At 31.8% G+C, this 19,424-nt stretch overlaps 1 protein-coding gene across 1 annotated transcript; it reads right to left on the reverse strand.

Annotated features, from left to right (window-relative positions):
* Positions 1-938: 938 nt before the first annotated feature.
* LOC127709524 (trypsin-like) lies at positions 939-17,262 on the reverse strand. The gene is made up of 4 exons (XM_052215129.1): positions 17,257-17,262; positions 5,974-6,460; positions 4,392-4,501; positions 939-2,611 (listed from the first exon to the last, which is right to left on the reverse strand). The coding sequence occupies exons 1-4, from the start codon at positions 17,260-17,262 to the stop codon at positions 1,940-1,942; spliced, it is 1,275 nt and encodes a 424-aa protein (XP_052071089.1). The 3' UTR covers positions 939-1,939.
* Between the last annotated feature and the right edge of the window lie 2,162 nt (positions 17,263-19,424).

A 19,424-nucleotide genomic window follows, 5' to 3' on the forward strand; every position in this document is an offset into this window, starting at 1 on the left:
TGAAACCGCTTGATTACAATTCAGCTAGTTACATTACTTTAAAATTCATCATTAACTTTGAGCAACTTTAATATAATATTACTCTTTTTTTATAACGCCAGTATAATGAAAAAAAAAAAAATAAAGAGACCATAGGCTTGATATCCAAAAAAAAAAGAAAAGGTTTTAACCCTGCAAAATATCCATGTGCCAGTAGTTAGGAACTTAATCAGTGGTTGTCTTCTGTTATATCGTAGTGTTTTGTCCCTTATATTATTGCGGGCCTTCGTTTAATTAAAGGGATCAAACCCATATATATAGCTATACTAAATTAACCCTTACCCATATCTTACATAAACTTTAGCATTGGGCCTTAAACCTACCCCTAACCATAAATTAACCCTACCTCTAAACTACATGGTCACCAAAAGGTAAATGAAGGCCGGATTTTGTTTGAAGAAATGTAAAATGGCATAATTAATCTCATGTTAAACGATATTCTTTTTGGCTGCCATTATACGATGATTTTTTGTTGACCTTAGATGGATTTGGCTATTCTCTTTTGGTGAAATCAATGCATACACTCTATAATTTACGTTATTTTCATTTTATATTTTGGAAAACAATGTATGGAGCTATTTACACTGCATTGATCCGACAGTTATTGAAAGCAACGAATGCACAGATTTCGTGATGAGAAGTTTTTGCGCCAACATTATGTTTTAATGTGTTTCTTAGAGTAGTTTGATGTTGGTTTAGTATTGAATTATGATAATAAATGAAATGAAAATGAAATGAAAATGTTATTGTTTAAACAATCCAAAAGATTTTCTTTTAAAGACATTATTCTAGAAAACTTGTTTACAGTAATAGAAATATTCAGTTTTAAAAAAATATAAAGATAGAAAAATAAAACGGTGCAAACTTGAATAATTATCTTGACATTTGAGATGGGGATACTAAATTAATGCAAAAGATGTACATATTACGTGTGGTCGCTTATTTAAGCACAAAGAAACTAGTTACAGTTTTCATTATTTGTTGACTTACAATGTACATGTGTTTTGTTTATATCCTGAAGTTCAAAAGGTGCGTTAGCCGAGTTGCGAACAACAAGAGTCAGTAAGAGTAAAATTTGTTTTTATTTACATGATGGGAAAATTTTGTCTCCTCGTATCTGGCATTAGGACCTCAATAAAATTAGATCAAACCGTGGTTCCTCTATTCATCAGCATTTCTGGGTGGAAGGCGTAATACTCTACACAGACTTGGAGTATTTGCTAGGAAAATAAATAGAACTGATAATAAAAAGATAAATAAGTAAACAATAACATGGTATGTCAAATGGTACAATATGCCCTTATGAGAAACTCACAGGGCCAAACATAACGCCACAAGGAAAGATTTAAAAACTTATTGACGGGAAATAAAGGAAATATGAAAACTACATGTACACAGTACAAACTTATTATATACTACCATTGACAATCTTACGGTAATGCATCGACTTGGGAAATATATGGCGACCTGCTTAAAATCTGTGAAAGGTCTGTTACGAACAAGGTTGTACGAGAATTTCAGTTTAGTTGTTACCTTAACCCTACATCTCTACCTATTATGGTCCTCTATCCGAAGATTAATTGTTGTGTATGAATATCATGATCAGTGTATAACTACCACGACTATGCATGGTGTTTGGGTGGCAGTATAATCGGAATGATTCTGTAATTACAAACTCTTAATTAAGTATGGTCAACTTTGATGTCAATGAATCGTGTGGTTTCAGAGAAAAATAATTTCAAAAGCGAACATGCGACAGACTTAAAGTGACAAAAGAGCTTACGTTGGCCATTTGGATCAGATGGGCAAACACAAAATGTTGATTAACGGACGGACAGACTTCATTAATTGTATGATAATCCGAGTCTGACAACTCGCAACTCGGCTAAACTAAAAAACACTACGATGACATTTTTTTCTGAATCCATTTTAAATATTTAGACACATTTGTGTAGAGTCCATATTTGCCCTTTTCTCCACAACCTTCCCCATAACTTGTTACACCCGTAACATACCAAACAATGTCGCCATTTTTTCTTTTGACAGGACACATAAGTGGGCCGCCGCTGTCACCAATACAAGCGTCTTTAGTTCCCTTTTTGAAACCTGCACATATTTGTGAGTTATTGATAGGAAAAGTAAATGCCTTTTTGCATTTTTTCTTTCTGACAATTGGTACTTGCACTTCTTGTAAAGCGTCACTACCTTTCATCGAGGTAATTGTTTGTCGACCCCAACCTACAGTCGTACACATGGTACCATGTTTTATTTTGAATTTTTTATCAGGAAGGCATGCTACGTTCGTCACATTTGTCAATGGAATTTCTTTCACTAATTTAATTAATGCAATATCATGCATCACAGCATTATAATCAAACTTAGGAAATGGATAAAATTCTTCCACCCTCGTTTCTATTTCTGTTCCTTCGCGTCTTTTTCTGTTATGTTCACCTAATCGAACCCGTATTTTCCGTCGCTTCACTTTTTTTGGAATGCAATGTGCTGCTGTTAATATCCATTTTGGATGAATTAACGTCCCTCCACAGAAGTGTTTTCTCTTCTTTATCAAAATCTCGGCCTGTAAATATAGAAGTACATTCTACACGAAAGGAAAATATTTTCAAAGCGTTTAATTGATTATATATTCTTTTATCAAAAATAAAACGTAACATAAGAACCTGCTCCAGAATAATGTTGTACTGCACCGTATAGTACAAATGTTTATTAGATGGTCTTATATAAAATGAATGTTAACTCTGTAGACTATAGCAGTACAGTTCTGTAAAACACTATTCTTGCGTGCAAAACACTATAACAGTTTCTATTTTTGTATGCATAATACTTTGTATTGCTATATTAATTTAAAAAAAGGTCAAGCATCTTTTAATATCTTCTTAGACATATATCTTGTAGCTGGTTATCATCTATACTTATGATTTACTGAATAACTTAGCACTCTTAAACTTCCCACAACACGCTGTCATAGTCTAGCCTTCTTAATTGGAATAACCACATCAGATATAAAAACAGCTTTGGATGTTTCTCATTTGTCATGAACATCCTAGCTCATTTGTTTCAAATGTCTGTAACACAAATATTCAGGACAAGTTGACCTTTTTATGAAGTAAGTTATGCAAAATATTTTGTCTGAAACAGGTTACATCAAACTGCTTGGCATGCAAAGATAATAGCATAATCCCATTACGGGTTGAGAATTGCAGTAATTTACGTGGAAGGAAAAAATAGGTTTGACTTGAAGGCTTTAAAAAGGCAATCCTTTGTGTCAAGTATTCTGGTATATAAGTTCATGTATGAAACTTTTTAATTATGTAAAATGTCTTTGTAACTTCCACTTAATTAATTAATATTTGACTGGCAGCACATATCTGCCAGGTAATTGTTTTGTTGTATAGTAAATGAGATTTTTAGTAAAAGAAATATCATCACATATGACCACGGATTATGTGTGCTGTGTCATGACCACGGATTATGTGTGCTGTGTCATGACCCGGTCCACAGTTCCCTATGATGACATCCTAATCGTGACTTAACACCAGATTTGTACATGTCATCAGTATCCTTACGGTAGCCACAAGCGGAGTAGGAACTGTTTAATTTATGGAGCAACTGAGTTCTTCCCTGTTTCAGTTGGTATTCATGTTGCTTAATTCCTGAGTTTTTTTTATGAAACGTTTCGAAAACTGTTGTTTTTCTTTCTTTCGGCTATGCAAAATGCTGGTTGTCTTTCTCCAAATTAAGGTTTTCACTTCCCCTTGCATTTTTGAAATAGAATTCTACCTGTTTTTATGGTTAAACATTTTAAAATCGCTTTAAACCTTTATACATTGAGCATTTATGTCGGGAAATCATCAAAGTTTACGTAACAGATGATAGCACTTGTAGAGCTTGTAGAAAAGACTATGAAACAGTCTTGATTTATTCATTTTTCATGCATGGAACCGATGAATGGACTAAACAAAGTCTATTGCAAATTCGTAGTACTGCAGGGAACAAATTTCATTCATTCATTAAAAAAGACACTGTACGTATTTCCTTGTCTTTATTATGCATTATGTCTCTCAAGCGTATCCCGACAGATTTTAACTAGAAGAGCGCTTAACAAAATAAAATTAGATTCTACGTGTAACTCGATAAATGCTTTTCTTAACTGGTCATAAAATAATACATTACCTCATATATCATCTAATAAAGATGAACATACGATATGTATAAGAACGCAATTAATATGGTTACATGTAAAAGGCAAGAAAATGTGGGAAATGTGATGAGTTTGTTTAAAATCAGTATGTTCTTTGCTAAAGAGTGACATAACCCAATGTTATAGATATTACCTGCCATGGCCAACTATGTGGATATGCTTCTCTTCCTCCAACAATTCTTAGCGATCGCCTCGATATTGCAGGCCGTATACCGCAGGTTCCGTCAGCTGATGATGTTGACACTATAAAACAGTAAAATACATATTCTGTAACTAAAACTTTATTTCTATTACAAACAAGTTTGAAGCTATACGCGAATTTATTTATTTCTATCGAAATATGAAAAAAATAAAAACCAGATCAGAGTCCTCAATAGTAAATAAAGTTGTGTTTGATAGACTTAATAATCATGTGAACATATCAAATTTCTCATTCTTTCATATCTTTATTTTTAAAAAAAAGTCATAAAGTGTAACATGAAAAAAACCTTCTGTGCCAAATAAAAAGAAACTCATTATAAAAAAAAATCTAAAAGGAAGAAGTATAATGTTCCAACTTATTAATACAAGGTTAAAACTGTCCTTAGCATCGGTTATTGTGGTACTCTTATAAAGTTACATCTATAATGTGTATTCACGTGTCTGTATTTAACCAGAAGTATGTCCAGAAGATCTCCTTTATGTTTATTTCCTCTGGGAATATGGTGTTGATATTTGTTTGGAAGCCCTATTAAAGTTTCTACACATTTTCTTGATGGCTTTTGTTGTACCAAAAAAATTGTCTTAGATCAATTAAATAAGTGATTTAAGCGCATACATGCATTATTTACTCTTGCCGCTAATCATTCAATCAATAACTATATTTCCAGAGAGCATTTTATTTTTAAGCGGTGTAACTAATGTTGTATGTCAACAATATAAATCCACATAGTGTTGTATTATGCGAACGTTATTGTTTCATACATTGCAATTTGCTTATACTTTGTTATTTTTAAAGTAATTTAATAACAAGTACATGCATAATTTACAAGTATATTCGAAGAATTGTTGCAAAGGTTCTTTAACGTGGATACGACGTGGCATTCCCCCCAAACGAGGCATCGGATTTAACATTCCTGTTCCGACCGGACGTGCGTATAAATAGTTCCCACACAGTCAAACGGAACCATCCCTCTTTGGCATGGGTTTTATTGCCGGATGGGAGAAGTCCAGATCATTATATTGTTCTAGATATTTATTTGTCTTTAATTGATGAATGAAATATTCATAATAATGTTTAGTATGTTATAACGGATAAATGAATCGCCAATTATTTACCCTATACTCGTGAAATCGAAAAAAAAAAAAATAGAGAGTTGAGCAGTGGTAGGAAACCAGTTTTTGGGGTGTGTATTGCAATGTTAATACATTTGTACAAGTATTAAATTTTAATCAGTCGATTTTAATGAACACGGGAAATTGTTTTGCGTCCGACCTAAATTTGAAAAATAACTACACAGAACCCTTAACTACAGCTTATTAGTAAAATTTGTCGTTGCTGTGTATATCTTTACAATGAAAATACATGAATTAAGAATCTGTTACATGTATTATAAGAGAGGTAGCATTATATATTAACCTTGACCTATTTTTACTCTAAAAGACTAATACAAAAGTTGTGAAATCTTTAAATGATTTATTGTGTACTTTAAAACTAGATTGCGTTATACACGTACCCGTATTTTTATGAGATGTTTTGCCTTGTATTACCAGTGACTTTTTACATTTGCCACCGATTGGTACACATTTCCTTTCTTCCTCTAAATAACCACCTTCACAAATTGTTGTCTTGCACATTCGACGTCGTTTACGAATGCATCTATTATTGCATGCTTTCCATGAAGTCCAAGGGTTGTAAAATAAGTCGTATAAATTATCCACAAGTCTGTTATTTTTTTCTGTAGAGTTATGTACTTTATACGATGTAACAATACAATTCCCTTTCTTGCGCTTACATTTACGTTTTTCTTTAATTCGGGATCTTCCGCAAGTCTTCGGAGATATACACTTCCGCTTTCTAGTCTGTTGGCAATGTTGATTACACTTTGACCAACCAGTCCATGGAGAGTAAGATTTAGCAAATAAGTCGTTATATGAGGTAGAGTTATGATTGTTGTCTGTATATGTCTTTGTTACATTCTTGGAGGTACCATGGTCATCCTTCTGTAAAGGCAAGGGAAAAACTCTTATTAATTAATAAAACTATAGATGAAACAGGAGGAAAAGACTAAATTAAGCCAACAACTATTTACTCGATATAAATCTGGCAAGTGCCAAAGAAACACTGTAATTTCAAAAAGTTATAGTCTTTAGGAACCAAAAGAAGTCATCATCATGTTCAATAATACAACATAAAAAAAACCCGTACCAATTTGCATAACCTTCGAACAATTATAGAACTATTAATAACCGGTTATTTGGTATTCGGATAAATTATTTCAAAACATTGAATATCAATGTAAACTTTACATCGCACGAGTTTCGATAGGTCATGAATCTATGCTGCAAAAATGTATATCTGTAATTAATATTAAAAAACTCGAAGCTGTACTTACTACAAAACAACACACAGAAACAGACAATAAAATGTGGCGGAGCATGTTAACTTTTTTTTAATATTTTCTAACCTCGGTGAGTTGCTGAAGTTTTATCAAGAAAAACAATTAAATTTCATTATATCGGAACAAAGGAACAAAACAAAACAGGGACACATAATGATACTTTGTATTTATTTACCATGTAAAGGAATTTCCGAATATATCATCTGGAGACGGCAAACTTTATTTTTTTTACCTGTAATTCAAACTTTCGATTACAATTCAATGTGAAATACATACAAATGTATTGGTAGTAATTTATCTTTCCCCTAATAAGATTTTTCAAAATTTACTGCAATACTATCGTACAAGACCAACTATTATTTGGCATTCATATGTAATAAGGGGAAACATTATTCCAGTACGTAACAGAAAATAAACTTGTAAAAACTCGCAAGACCAAAAGAAATTAGACAATTACAACAACAACAAAAAAGATAACAAAAACTCATTTTAAGTCAGAGATGCTGTTACATAACAGAGAAGCGAATTTAAAGATACCAAAGGGATATTCAAACTCATAAGTCGAAAACAAACATGCATTTGTTTGCACCTGTCCTAAGTCAGGAATCTGGTGTTCAGTAGTTGTCGTTTGTTGATGTGGTTCATAAGTGTTTCTCGTTTCTCGTTTTTTATATAGATTAGACCGTTGGTTTTCCCGTTTGAATGGTTTTACACTAGTAATTTTTTGGGGCCCTTTATAGCTTACTGTTCGGTGTGAGCCAAGGCTCCGTGTTGAAGACCGTACTGTGACCTATAATGGTTTACTTTTATAAATTTTGACTTGGATGGAGAGTTGTCTCATTGGCACTCATACCACATCTTCTTATATCTATAGACAAAGCCATGGCTAAAAAAGAAAAACGACCAAAATACAAACAACAGTACAAAAAACCCAATTTAAAAAACTAATGGCTGAGCAACACGAACCCCACCAAAAACCGGGGGTGATCTCACTAGACATATGCTCCGGAAGGGTAAGCAGATCCTTCGTGTTGCTCATGTAAGTACAAACCCGATTGTAAGTCTAAATCAGGTGGTCACATTCGAGGAAAAGAGGACGGGATAATGATTTTGTTTCAAACATGTATTATTAAGGACGCGTGATGATACCACTTCAAAAACTGTGGATTCGTTTTTAGTTTGAACATTAAGATTCGTGGTTCGCCTATACCCACGAAATCCACGAAAATTGAATTCATAGGATTAGCATTTTTTTTTCAGTTCTTGCACGTAGTTCGAAATTTCGACAACAGTTTTGTAGAGAAATTATACAACTGAAAAGTAATTTCATATTATTATGCTTTTAAAAAAAAAAAATTTAAATCATTTTCTCTACAAATACCCGTTTAACCAAGAGAATGCACTTCCCTAAACTATAGCACGATAATATATGTTTATTTTGTAGGCTTTCGGTTATCACATGTGCTGCGTTTTACAAGAAAGACATAATGATACAACGTGAAACATCAGTTTAGAATGTCGAAATAGTTTAGCAAAGTAAGCAATAGTAAGTCAAATAGAAATGTTGTTTCTATGTTAAGAACGAATTTATGAGGACGACTTTTTTCATTTTCATACATGTAGTCATGATTTGAATGAAACGTCAGACACTTCAATTTGCTAGAGATATTTTTATCTGAGAGCCAGTGGTATATTTAACAGGAGTTGTTTAATACAGCTTAAAAGAAATCTATATTAATTTTCTCCATTAGTTCCATATAACTAAGTCACGATCAAATCGTCAATGGGAAGTTTACGTGTACAATATTTTTCTACTTCAAAGATAACCATACTGTTTGCTCATAATAAAGAATTAATTATTTCTAATACAAGGAAGAGAACAAAAAAACTAGAATACGTATTATGTAAAGATAAATTGAAAACATTGGGGATTGTCTTCAGAACTTACTGTATTTGTAATAATTTCTATTAATTACGTTATACTACATGCTACTCTACCACAAGAGTACTAAGCATATTTTCTAGTGAACAATTACATGTCGTTTATTTATTTGCCCGATACCTGATTTATAATTCATGCTACGGTAAATATGGTAGCAAGAAAAATTTTCCGCTCTCTCTCTCTCTCTCTCTCTCTCTCTCTATATATATATATATATATAAATGGATCTTCAAAATCGTGACTTAAACAATCCAGAAAAAAACCACGGATATTTGGCTGCCTGGTCGTGAATCTAGTATATAGAAGATGATTTAGATAACTTCATGTAAAGAAGTGTCTCCATACACATAAACATCAGAAAAAAGATGAAATCTAATGCGCACAAAACAACAAAAAAGTCGGCAATCTTCATCATACAATTCAGTATAGCATATACAAGATTTTAACCAACGCATCAAAAATGAAAATATAGTAGACAATACACACAAACGAGACAATCCAAAGTAAAGAAATAAAACTAAAATCAACAACAACAAAAAAAGCATACGAACAGAGAAATCTTAAGCACTCTTATCAAAATCGACATGTTAATGTGCTCTGGAGGGATAAGCATATTGCCTAGTAGCAAAAGATGGTAATAAGGCAGATTCGGTCGTAAGGTTAACATATATAGAAAGAGATCAGAGGCTTTGTAAGAAATGATCCCTTAATTTGGTTGAAGATGAACAAAATTTTATTATTAGTTGTCCAGCATACAGTGATGATTGAGAAATATTTTTTCAAGGAGATAAACAATGTTATATTAGTCATAACTTTTTCAGATCTCTCAAAAGAGGCAAAAGGAGAAGGTCCTAATATTCAAAGTGCATCTGATGAAAGATTTTTGTCATTTTTTATACAATTAAGTGTCTACTTCAGTCGATTTAATTAGTTTATGTTAAAGATTTTAACTGATTTGGTCATCAAATAGACTCAAATTCAAGCTTAAATATGAAAAATCTATCAAATATGCCATAAAACGTCACTTTTCAGATGTTTTTTTGTCTAAAATGGAAGTGGCCGCATTCGTGTTCCGTCTCAACATTTATATATGTTATGTATTAAATACAACATATATTTAAATATTAAAACTGAACACAAGTGCGGCCACTTCCATTTTAGACAAAAACCGTCTTAAAATTAGCACAAATGCTAAAATTGTGAAGATTTTAGTATTTTTGCATGAAATAATGATGCTAGTACCTATTTACAAATGAAAATGTGTCTGTCCTAAAATTTTTAGGGAATTATGTTATTAAATGTCTAGATGTTAGACGAAACTTAAAGTAATATACGTAATAACGATGATTATTGTAATGATTTAATGGTTCTGGTACTGCCTGGAATAAAATGACATGATTTAAATAAGATGAAGAAATATATGTAGCTTTGAAACTATATGAACATTTAATATTTCATTTCAACGTATTTTTTTGTTTTTGTTTTTTTTACAAAATCATAGTGTATTGTTTTGTGTGTATAAATGGTTCATTCCTCCTATTCCCACTTTTTATAAATCAACGGTAAGAAAAGTTAAAATTTTTATGTCGGAATAGGAGGAAAACTTGTGCAAACAAAGGATAACACTTACACTGTGAAAACATTGTTTAATCAACTTTTAATTGACCAGTGATTTTGGATAGGTGAAAGGTTATTTTTTATGTGTATGAATTCTGTGTTTTTAATTTGAACAAACATGAAAGAAATGGAAACAAACATAGTAAATTATCTTATTTCTTTTATAACACAAAGTAAACAGTAGAAACAAACAAGCATTATAATATGAAATAAACAATACAAGTTAACAGCCCTAAAACAAGTCACACATTGTAGCACACACATTAGAAATTCACTGTTTATAAGTCTATCAAAGTTTATTAATCTATTCAACGTGAAGAAGGTGGGAGGCTGCATCACCAAACAGTACTGTTATGAAATTCTGGTAGCGGCGTCTAACCTTAAGCTCTTCTAATCTGTTGTTGATTTCGACATACTTTCGTTTTTGGGCCACTCTCTTCCAACCGGCTGCATACTGGATCATGGTCAGGGCGTAGCTTCCTCATGTTTCAGTAGTTTTATGAGCTTAAAGATGTTTGTATGTGGGTGCTTGAATGTTTCTTCCGCTGCTTTGCTATCCATTTAGATGATGTGTAGTCCGCAGTCCCTGTGTTGTGTAAAGGTTCAATCAGTATTTTGTTACATAGTCTGTAAAGGGCGTATAGTTGATGTTAGTATCAATCTGATCTATGTCGGCTAGGGCATTATACCGCACATCTTCGACCTCAGCAGTAGGTACAAGTGGACGGACAACGGCACAGCGTACTAGTTGATGAATTTTGTTGTCTTTCTTGTATGACACATGAATCCCTGTTCCTTGTGCTGCATTTCGGATGACGACTTCATAGTCCAAGAAGATAGTGGTATGCTGAAGTTGTAGTTGGTGTTGGTGACATACATCTGTGAGTAAAGTCAGGAACCTTGTGTATACTAGTTCGCTCTTGGCTGGAGGTAAACTGTGTACCAGTGGATACAGTGCGCCGTCAACCATTGCGTGAAATGTGAAAAGTTTGAAAAATAGGCTTAGACAGGAGTAAAACGTACCTTTACCATACTAGTATATGATATCTGATGCTGCTAATGTGTTAGATTCTTTTGAGTACTGAAGATTAACACACCCCCAACTGTGTTGTCGTCTGTCAGCAAGAATGGGTCACATGTGGTAGCACGTGCCCAAATACCCACTATGTTGATTTCATCAACGTTTTTTTTTTGGTAAAACTTGTAGGTTCGTTTTGTGTTAGTTGTACATGGAAATCTTGCAAGATAGGAAAGTTTGTTTTTATATTATCTATCATCAATTTATGTGTAAGGGTGACAATTTTTTAGGTTTACAAATTCAATGATTTTTTAATCTTATATTAATTCTGTTTATCGGAATTATTCTACAAGGTAATTCTTTGAAGAAGAAAAAACATTTTACAAATAAACAGTGCATTAATGTTTTTTTTTAAATAATATACTTAAACAGTGTAAGAAATATGTTTCCTTTTAAGAAATACAGGTAAATCTTAGGTGAATTTTTGATTGACCTTGATTGCTATAAAAACAAATTGTTTATCAAAACATCTATTGTTATTTGCATGTGGGAATAGAAGGAATAGTGATTTTTAAAAAGTGGGAATACGAGGAAGACACCGTATAAATGTCATGATGCCCATCAAGGGCTCTTAATTGGAATAATAAATATTCGTATTCTTATTCTTAACATTTGTATTAGAAAAGGGAAGTATACATCTACGGTTATTTGTGACTAACTCTGCAGATGATGATCGATTATAAATCATTATGCTGCATATAATACCAGATTATTTTATGCTACAGATGCATGTAGGACTACATGTAGTTGACCCAAATTAGTAGAAAAAATAGAATCAGCGTCGAAGTTAAAAGAGTAAGAAAAGTTAATTATTGTTTATGTTATAATCAAAGAACGAAATATCAATGATAAATTCATACTGCCCGATGCAAATAATGAAAGCGTGTTGCACTTTCTTATAATAACCTAAATAATACGTAAAAGTAAAAATTAAACGGGGCAAATATAGATTGGTCTGTGAAAAGCAATACGGGTGGGTGTCTTGGTGTATATTTTCGTTTGGAAAAGATTTAAAAAAAACCTTAAAACATCCAAAATATTCACACTAGTCACTCGAGATGGTTTTGCGAAACCCATAACGATGTCTAACTTGCGAAAAAATACTACATACCAAAATTTTCACGAGCTATGAGAAATTCGTCCATATCCTGCGATTATTTTAGAAAAAACACATGTATTAGCTACGATACCCTGCAGGTTTTTTGTTTGTTTGAACAGCCATTTGGTTTAACGTATTTATAATGACTAACGTAGTTATTATTGCTTTAAGCCTGACTTTCCCTTCAGTTGTCATTCGGGGTCTCCTAATCACACCAAGTAAGAAAATAACAAACTGATTATACTAAATTAAATCATCTCTGACCATAACATATTGTTGGTCCTTGGAAAGATACAATCGTATTTCCTGTCCTTAATATCAATCAATTTTTCTACTCTCCACGTAATCCAGAATAGAGAAATCCGGACTGCCTCAAAATTATTTGTTAAATTATTATACTGATCTGTTGTTCTTGTTTCGTTTTTTTGTAAATGCGAGGTATATTTTGAACAATGATATATTTATGAAGTATATTTGAGCAATGGTATTTATGTATCAATGTTTCATTCAAACGGCACTTAAACACTTCAATTGAAATGACAGGTTATGAACCGTTTTCCAATCCCCTCACTCCCCCCCCCCAAAAAAAAAACAACAAAAAAACAAAAAAACAAAAAACAAAAACAAAGAACCAACAAAAGCAAACTTTGGAATCTCGAATCGCTTCGGCCAATATACTTCTTTGATAGTGACCGCCGGATACACAATCTGCCATATGGCCTTCAGTCCTATGACTTTTTTGCACTGTGAATTTGCAATAATAAAAAAAAAAATGGGAAGTTTGTAATGATAAGAACAATCACGCATGTTAGGATGACGAAATGGTATTCCACTATCCGGAAACAAAAATACATTAGTACATTTACACCACATCGTTGAAAGTAATTTATTTACTGATCTTATCATAACCTACAAAAAATTGGTGTTTCAATTTACAACAGTTTTATAAGTGGGTCAAAACTAATCGTTTTCTAAAAATACTTTTAAAGCTCAAAGGATATAATAATTTCGATTATTCTTATCTGAAAGTCATAAAGAATATTTTTTGTTTGCAATGCAAAAATGTCGATGACATGAAAATTCAGCTTTTAACAAAACAGTAGTAAACACATTAGGATAATTATGGGCCTATATTTTACGGCTTTCTTTACTTTTAATGTTCTTTACAAACTAAATTGTAAATTTGAATTTGACAGAAATGAGAATAAACACTTACGAAGCCAAAAATAACCAAAAGTACTCCTTTAACTTAATTACTTTGCTTAAAGTTCAGCGAACTTTATATCCAGGTAAAAATGGTTGTATATATTATGAAGAAATGCTCTCGGCATAATAGTTATCGTAAAATTTTTGAAATGTACTTCAACCTAACAAATGGTTTGTCACAGATCGAGAACATTACGATGATAAAGTAAACTTAAAACAAATTGAAATCCATTGTAGATTACTGACTGCATTCACTGTTTCCTTAGTTTGAGGTCCAAATCCTTTTAATAGGGAAATATTGTGTCTCAAGATAGAGTGCAAACAATGTTCTGCTTAAGGCGACTAGCTCTACGCTAAGGCATAGTGAATTTTGCAAAGGAGTAAGGTCAATTTCCCCTGACTTTATTTCAAGGCATTTTTCAAACGGTCTTTCAATCTTTACTTAAATTCTAAGGCATAGCTCCATTTTAAGGCGGTCACAAAAGAAAAATAAAAAAAAAAGGTAAAGGAATAAATTTGTTCACTTTTACTTAAACAGAAGATCATAAGTGAGTACCTTAAGTTTCATGAATAAGTACAACAAAAGAAAAACAAAATAATGAACACTATATAAATAAATGCATGTCAATGTTGGGTCAAAATTTAGTATTTTTACGTCGGCATTCCTTCATTTCTCCATATTTATAGAAAAAAAATGGAAAGCAAGGATGTTGGACAAGGAACGCAACCGATTTTCTGAAGATCGTAGGTATTCTTTTAAGGGCCCGACAAAGCTATCAAGAAAGCTTATACTTGTTTCTAGACGCTTTCACCCCTTGAAGTGTAAAAGGTATAACACGCTATATTGATTAGACAGTACACTAGAACGTACAGAAAAGACGCAAGGTACAATGTCAATGTAGGCTGACTTATTACAGAAAAACGCGCTCATAGCATACAAATATAAACGATATACACTGGCATCTATGTAAGCCACATATAGACGTAAAGGTGGAAAGTTGTCTTTAATATTGGTACATATATCTGCATTGTACTCGTTGACCAGTAAACCTTTTTTTTATGAAAAATTATAAAGAATTGCAAATTTCATAAAACATTATATGCAATGGAAATAAAATAAGAATCAAAGAAATCTAATACTTTAATAATTACTTAACCTTACCATCGGCTGTACAGAACTGTGCAATTCCTCTGAATAATTACTGTTTTACTTTAATATCGATCGCAACTTTTCCTTATAGCACGAAATGGAAGATGATACAGATGCAACAGAACGTTCTTCGTTCTTGATCTACACCAACGTATTGATGAAGTGAACTTAGAGACACTTGACCTACACCAACGTATTGATGAAGTGAACTTAGAGACACTTGACCTACACCAACGTTTTGATGAAGTGAACTTAGAGACATCTTCAATTTTCCTATTGTGAATTTTGCAAAGGAGTAAGGTCAATTTCCCCTGAATTTATTTCATATCAAGGCATTTTTCAAACGGTCTTTCAATCTTTACTTAAATTCATGGTATCACAGCCCAAAAATTGAACTTTAAGGTTCTAAAAGTGTTCCAATACAATGGCTTATTTCTAAGCGGCTCATAAACTCCTGAAAATCGCCCACAACCGCAATATTGAGAGAATTGGCAAATTTTGAGTACCTACCCAAAAAGGTATAAGAATACTGTATTCCAAAACCGAAAAAAAAGTAGTAAAAGCTACATGTATGTATTGTCTTTCAATACAAATTAATTCATTTTGGTAAGATATGTCCTTCGATGCAAAATACGACAAAAACTTTGTATTAATGCCTTCAACAGCAACATGTTGCGCTGATTAACTGTTTGATTTTATTGAAACATGTAAAATTGCGATATCTAAGTTTATGATAAGTAAGTAAGTAAGTAAGTAAGTAAGTAAGTAAATTTTATTTAGAGTCGGCATATATATATACATAATAACAGACAAAACATGAGCTCTGGTGAGCTCTTTAACCGACTATCACATAAAAAATCATGCAGCATCATGCAAATACTAATAAATAAAAATGAAAAATATATAGGCTCTTTAATAAAATATAATTTTTAGTTGGCTTTTACAATTTTTGATTTTGACCCTGTGGATGAAACAAATATAGGGGGATTTTACCCTACTACTTCTTTTTTAGCGACTTAAACAAAACTTGCATATGAATAAGATTTCTCCCAGTTGATAATTTATTCCAAATATTGTGTTTCATGTTATGTTTTCTTTAATTTGATAGCGAGTTCCTGCCTGGAAATTTAAACAAGCTTCAACCTACATTTGTATTTCAAATGTTTATGGACATATTTCATTTAACATATCCACTTCCTCCTTTTCTCGTTTATTTCTTATCAGCGTAAAAGACTTATCACCGGGTGACCAGAAACACGATGGATGCAGCTACTATTGGAGCAGGAATAGCTCATACTTACGGAGTACTCGAGTTCGTACTCGGGTTAAACGGGGTACAGATTAGCGTTAGTTTTCCGTTTAATAATTTGTCGAAATATTGTTTTCCTACGCCTTTTTACATTTAGACATGGTAGCATCTGTCCTTCAACTTATGACTTTACTTTTAATGTTAATACTTGGTACGTGAATATTCATACTTTTTAAAAATCAATCAAATTGTTGCATTGGACATAAATATAAAAGAAATAACGTGAATTCATAATTTTAAATTTGCATTAGTCATTAAGTAAGGTAAACATATCTCAAAAATAAAAGGAAATATCTAACCAGTAAGAAAATTGATAAATCAAGACCATATAAATTTGACATAAACATACATAAAATCGTGTAAAAAGGTTCTTTAATGACGTCATTCTAATTTTTTTTGCTGTTTATATCAAATAAATTAGGATTCCCTTTTAATTGTATGAAGAACTTATAGTTTCATTACATTGAAAAGGTTAATTTGACGTTAACATACATGTACAATGCGACGAATAAATTTAAATCTTGTTGTCACTCATATAGTATGCTTATTTTTTCTTCATCTATTGGAAATCATCAACTGCAGGGAAAGAACAAATCATGACATATTGATGTTAAATAAAAAGAGTTTTTATGATGTCCTCATTCACTTCAATGTACTTTTATCTAATTCGATCAATATCTTTAACAAATATGGAAATGCAAAAATTTTGGTGCATCTGATCAAAAAAATTTAAATAATAAAACGAGAAATGATTTTCAAGTTGACTGCAAGCTAATATTTCTTCACGTGGAATCGAAATCTGCAACAGTTTTGATGCACCAGAATGCTGAATTTTACTTTGAATACAGATAATGATTTTTATTGTTAGCTTAATTCTGTTTCATATTTCTTTGCAAAAAGGTCAGGGAAATCTTGAGTTTTGTATCCTTGTAATATACTTTGTAGATGATATCAATGCCAGTTTTTTTGTTTGTATATAGTTTATTTCAAAAATTACCTTCATTTTATTGGAAATCTTTAAGCAGTATGGAAGAAATTGCTAATTTTAGTATAATAATCATCTACTGCATGTAGTAAATGATTCGTTTGACTTAGAGATGTGAAAACCTAATCATTCATAAGGCATGCTAATGCTTATTCATAACTATGATATTTAGATATCTTCAACTTGTATGAAAATTTAATAGTTTTGGTACATTTATGCAAGAATGGTTACTTCGATATCAAGATGCAAGAAATAATGTGGAAGTTTAAATTCAGGTTGTGATCATTCATTTAAATATTATTTTTTTCATTTTATTGGAAGTCTTCCATAGGTAGGAAAAATTGATAGTTTTAATTTAGTACATACGAATGGTAAAACTGACATAAAGATACAATCAAATTGTGAAAGCAACTTTAACTTTTAAAGGTCACGTTTGATAAAGAAACTTAAAGGTTATTTTATCATACATGTATTTTATCTTTTTCGTTTGACCTTTCTTCGATCTAATGATTTAGCCTAAACACCCTCTTTGTACTTTCTCCCCTATTTTTATCGAGACTTCTGATCAAGTATATCAAAAAAAAAAAATGTTTTAACATTTAAATAGTAACCAATAACATATTAATAAACTTAATTTTCAACTTCATTCGTTCATTATTGACGTTTATCAATTCCTGATTTTATTGTATAACACAAATATTTACTGAAAAAAAATCGTTTATTTTGTAATCATTCATTAAGTATTAAATCATGAAGACAATCTTTCACTAATTTACGGTAAACCTTATGTCTGTAAGGACTAGCTACAGATTTAATAGATAAGAACGGTAAATTTGACTTAAAGATAAAAAAAAAAACCCGCTAGGCCAAATTGAATAAGTAATTTTACTTTGAAATCATACCCGATATATAAACACAAGGAGATGTATTAATTTTATTTTGAATTCATGTATTAATTTTATTTTGAATTCATACCTGTTATATAAAAACAAGGAGATGTATTAATTTTACTTTGAATTCATACCTGTTATATAAAAACAAGGAGATGTGGTATGATTGCAAAAGAGACAACTATCCACCAGAGTTAAAATGAAATGGATGTACATTGTAAGAAACTATAGGCAACCGTGTGGCCTTCGATAATGAGAAAAAAAACCATACCTTATAGTCGGCTACAAAAGGTTCGACATGAAAAAAGTGAAACAATTAGAACGAGAAAATCAGCGGCCTATTTTATAACAAAAACAAATACGACAGACATGAACCATCGACAACCACTGAACTACAGGCTCCTTGGGACAGGCACATAAAGAATATGGTGGGGTTAAACATGTTTGTGAGCTCTCAATCCTCCCATAACTTAGGACAGTGGTATAACAACACAACATACGAACAAACTGTAAAAATCAGTAACAAATCGCTAAACTCAAAAGATCGGTACGAGGCACAAAACAACTTACATAAAAACAACAGAAACAAAGCACCGAAATAATAAGACAAGTCACTGTAAGTACATTTTGAAGTGATCGCATAGATGTAATAGACCCCATTACACTTATAAAAAGATGGATCTTTCCTGTGATCGATTTTTTAAATTAGTCGGAAGAATCAAAGATGGCGACTGAAGTACATTTTAATACTCTTTGCTTTTCAAAATATCAACCAAAAAAAATGTACCTATTAATCATAAATGTATAAACAATATTTTTTCAAAGACGGGTCAATTTTGCGCACAAATGTAAACAGATCTTTGTCAAATTTAAGTTTGACATTTCTTATCATTCATCAAAGGTGCTTATTTTTCTCAGAAATTTTCGATCTATATGGGGAATGGTTTTTTTAATATGACTTAAAATCCTTTGAATAAAGTTGTTATTTAAGAAAGTTATTAATTTAACTTTGAACATAGTCTTCATCGATACTAAATGTAACATCGATTCTGTTTTAAATAATTCAGATATGACAAGATATGTATGGCTATACAGATACGAACACTTTTAGTCCTACCTCCTGTTTAAACTTTTATTTTGGCATTGCACAAGACCAAACTGTTTTCAGTCATTACAATAAACTAAATTGGATATGTAATGCTTGAAATTTTAGTCTGGGGAAACATATTTATTAGTTTGAAATTGTCTTTGAATTAGCTTTCAGCAACAGCGAGTGCTCTTATATCGGTA

This window comes from Mytilus californianus, unplaced genomic scaffold (genome assembly GCF_021869535.1).
Source record: "Mytilus californianus isolate M0D057914Y unplaced genomic scaffold, xbMytCali1.0.p SCAF_7, whole genome shotgun sequence".
Taxonomy (NCBI): Eukaryota; Metazoa; Mollusca; class Bivalvia; order Mytilida; family Mytilidae; genus Mytilus; species Mytilus californianus.

Excerpts from the sequence above, each read along its gene's own strand:
- LOC127709524 (XM_052215129.1), bottom strand. Across the intron at positions 4,502-5,973 it reads AACATCTCATAAAAATACGG|TGTCAACATCATCAGCTGAC; the intron begins GTACGTGTATAA and ends ACTGTTTTATAG. Across the intron at positions 2,612-4,391 it reads CACATAGTTGGCCATGGCAG|ATTTTGATAAAGAAGAGAAA; the intron begins GTAATATCTATA and ends TTACAGGCCGAG.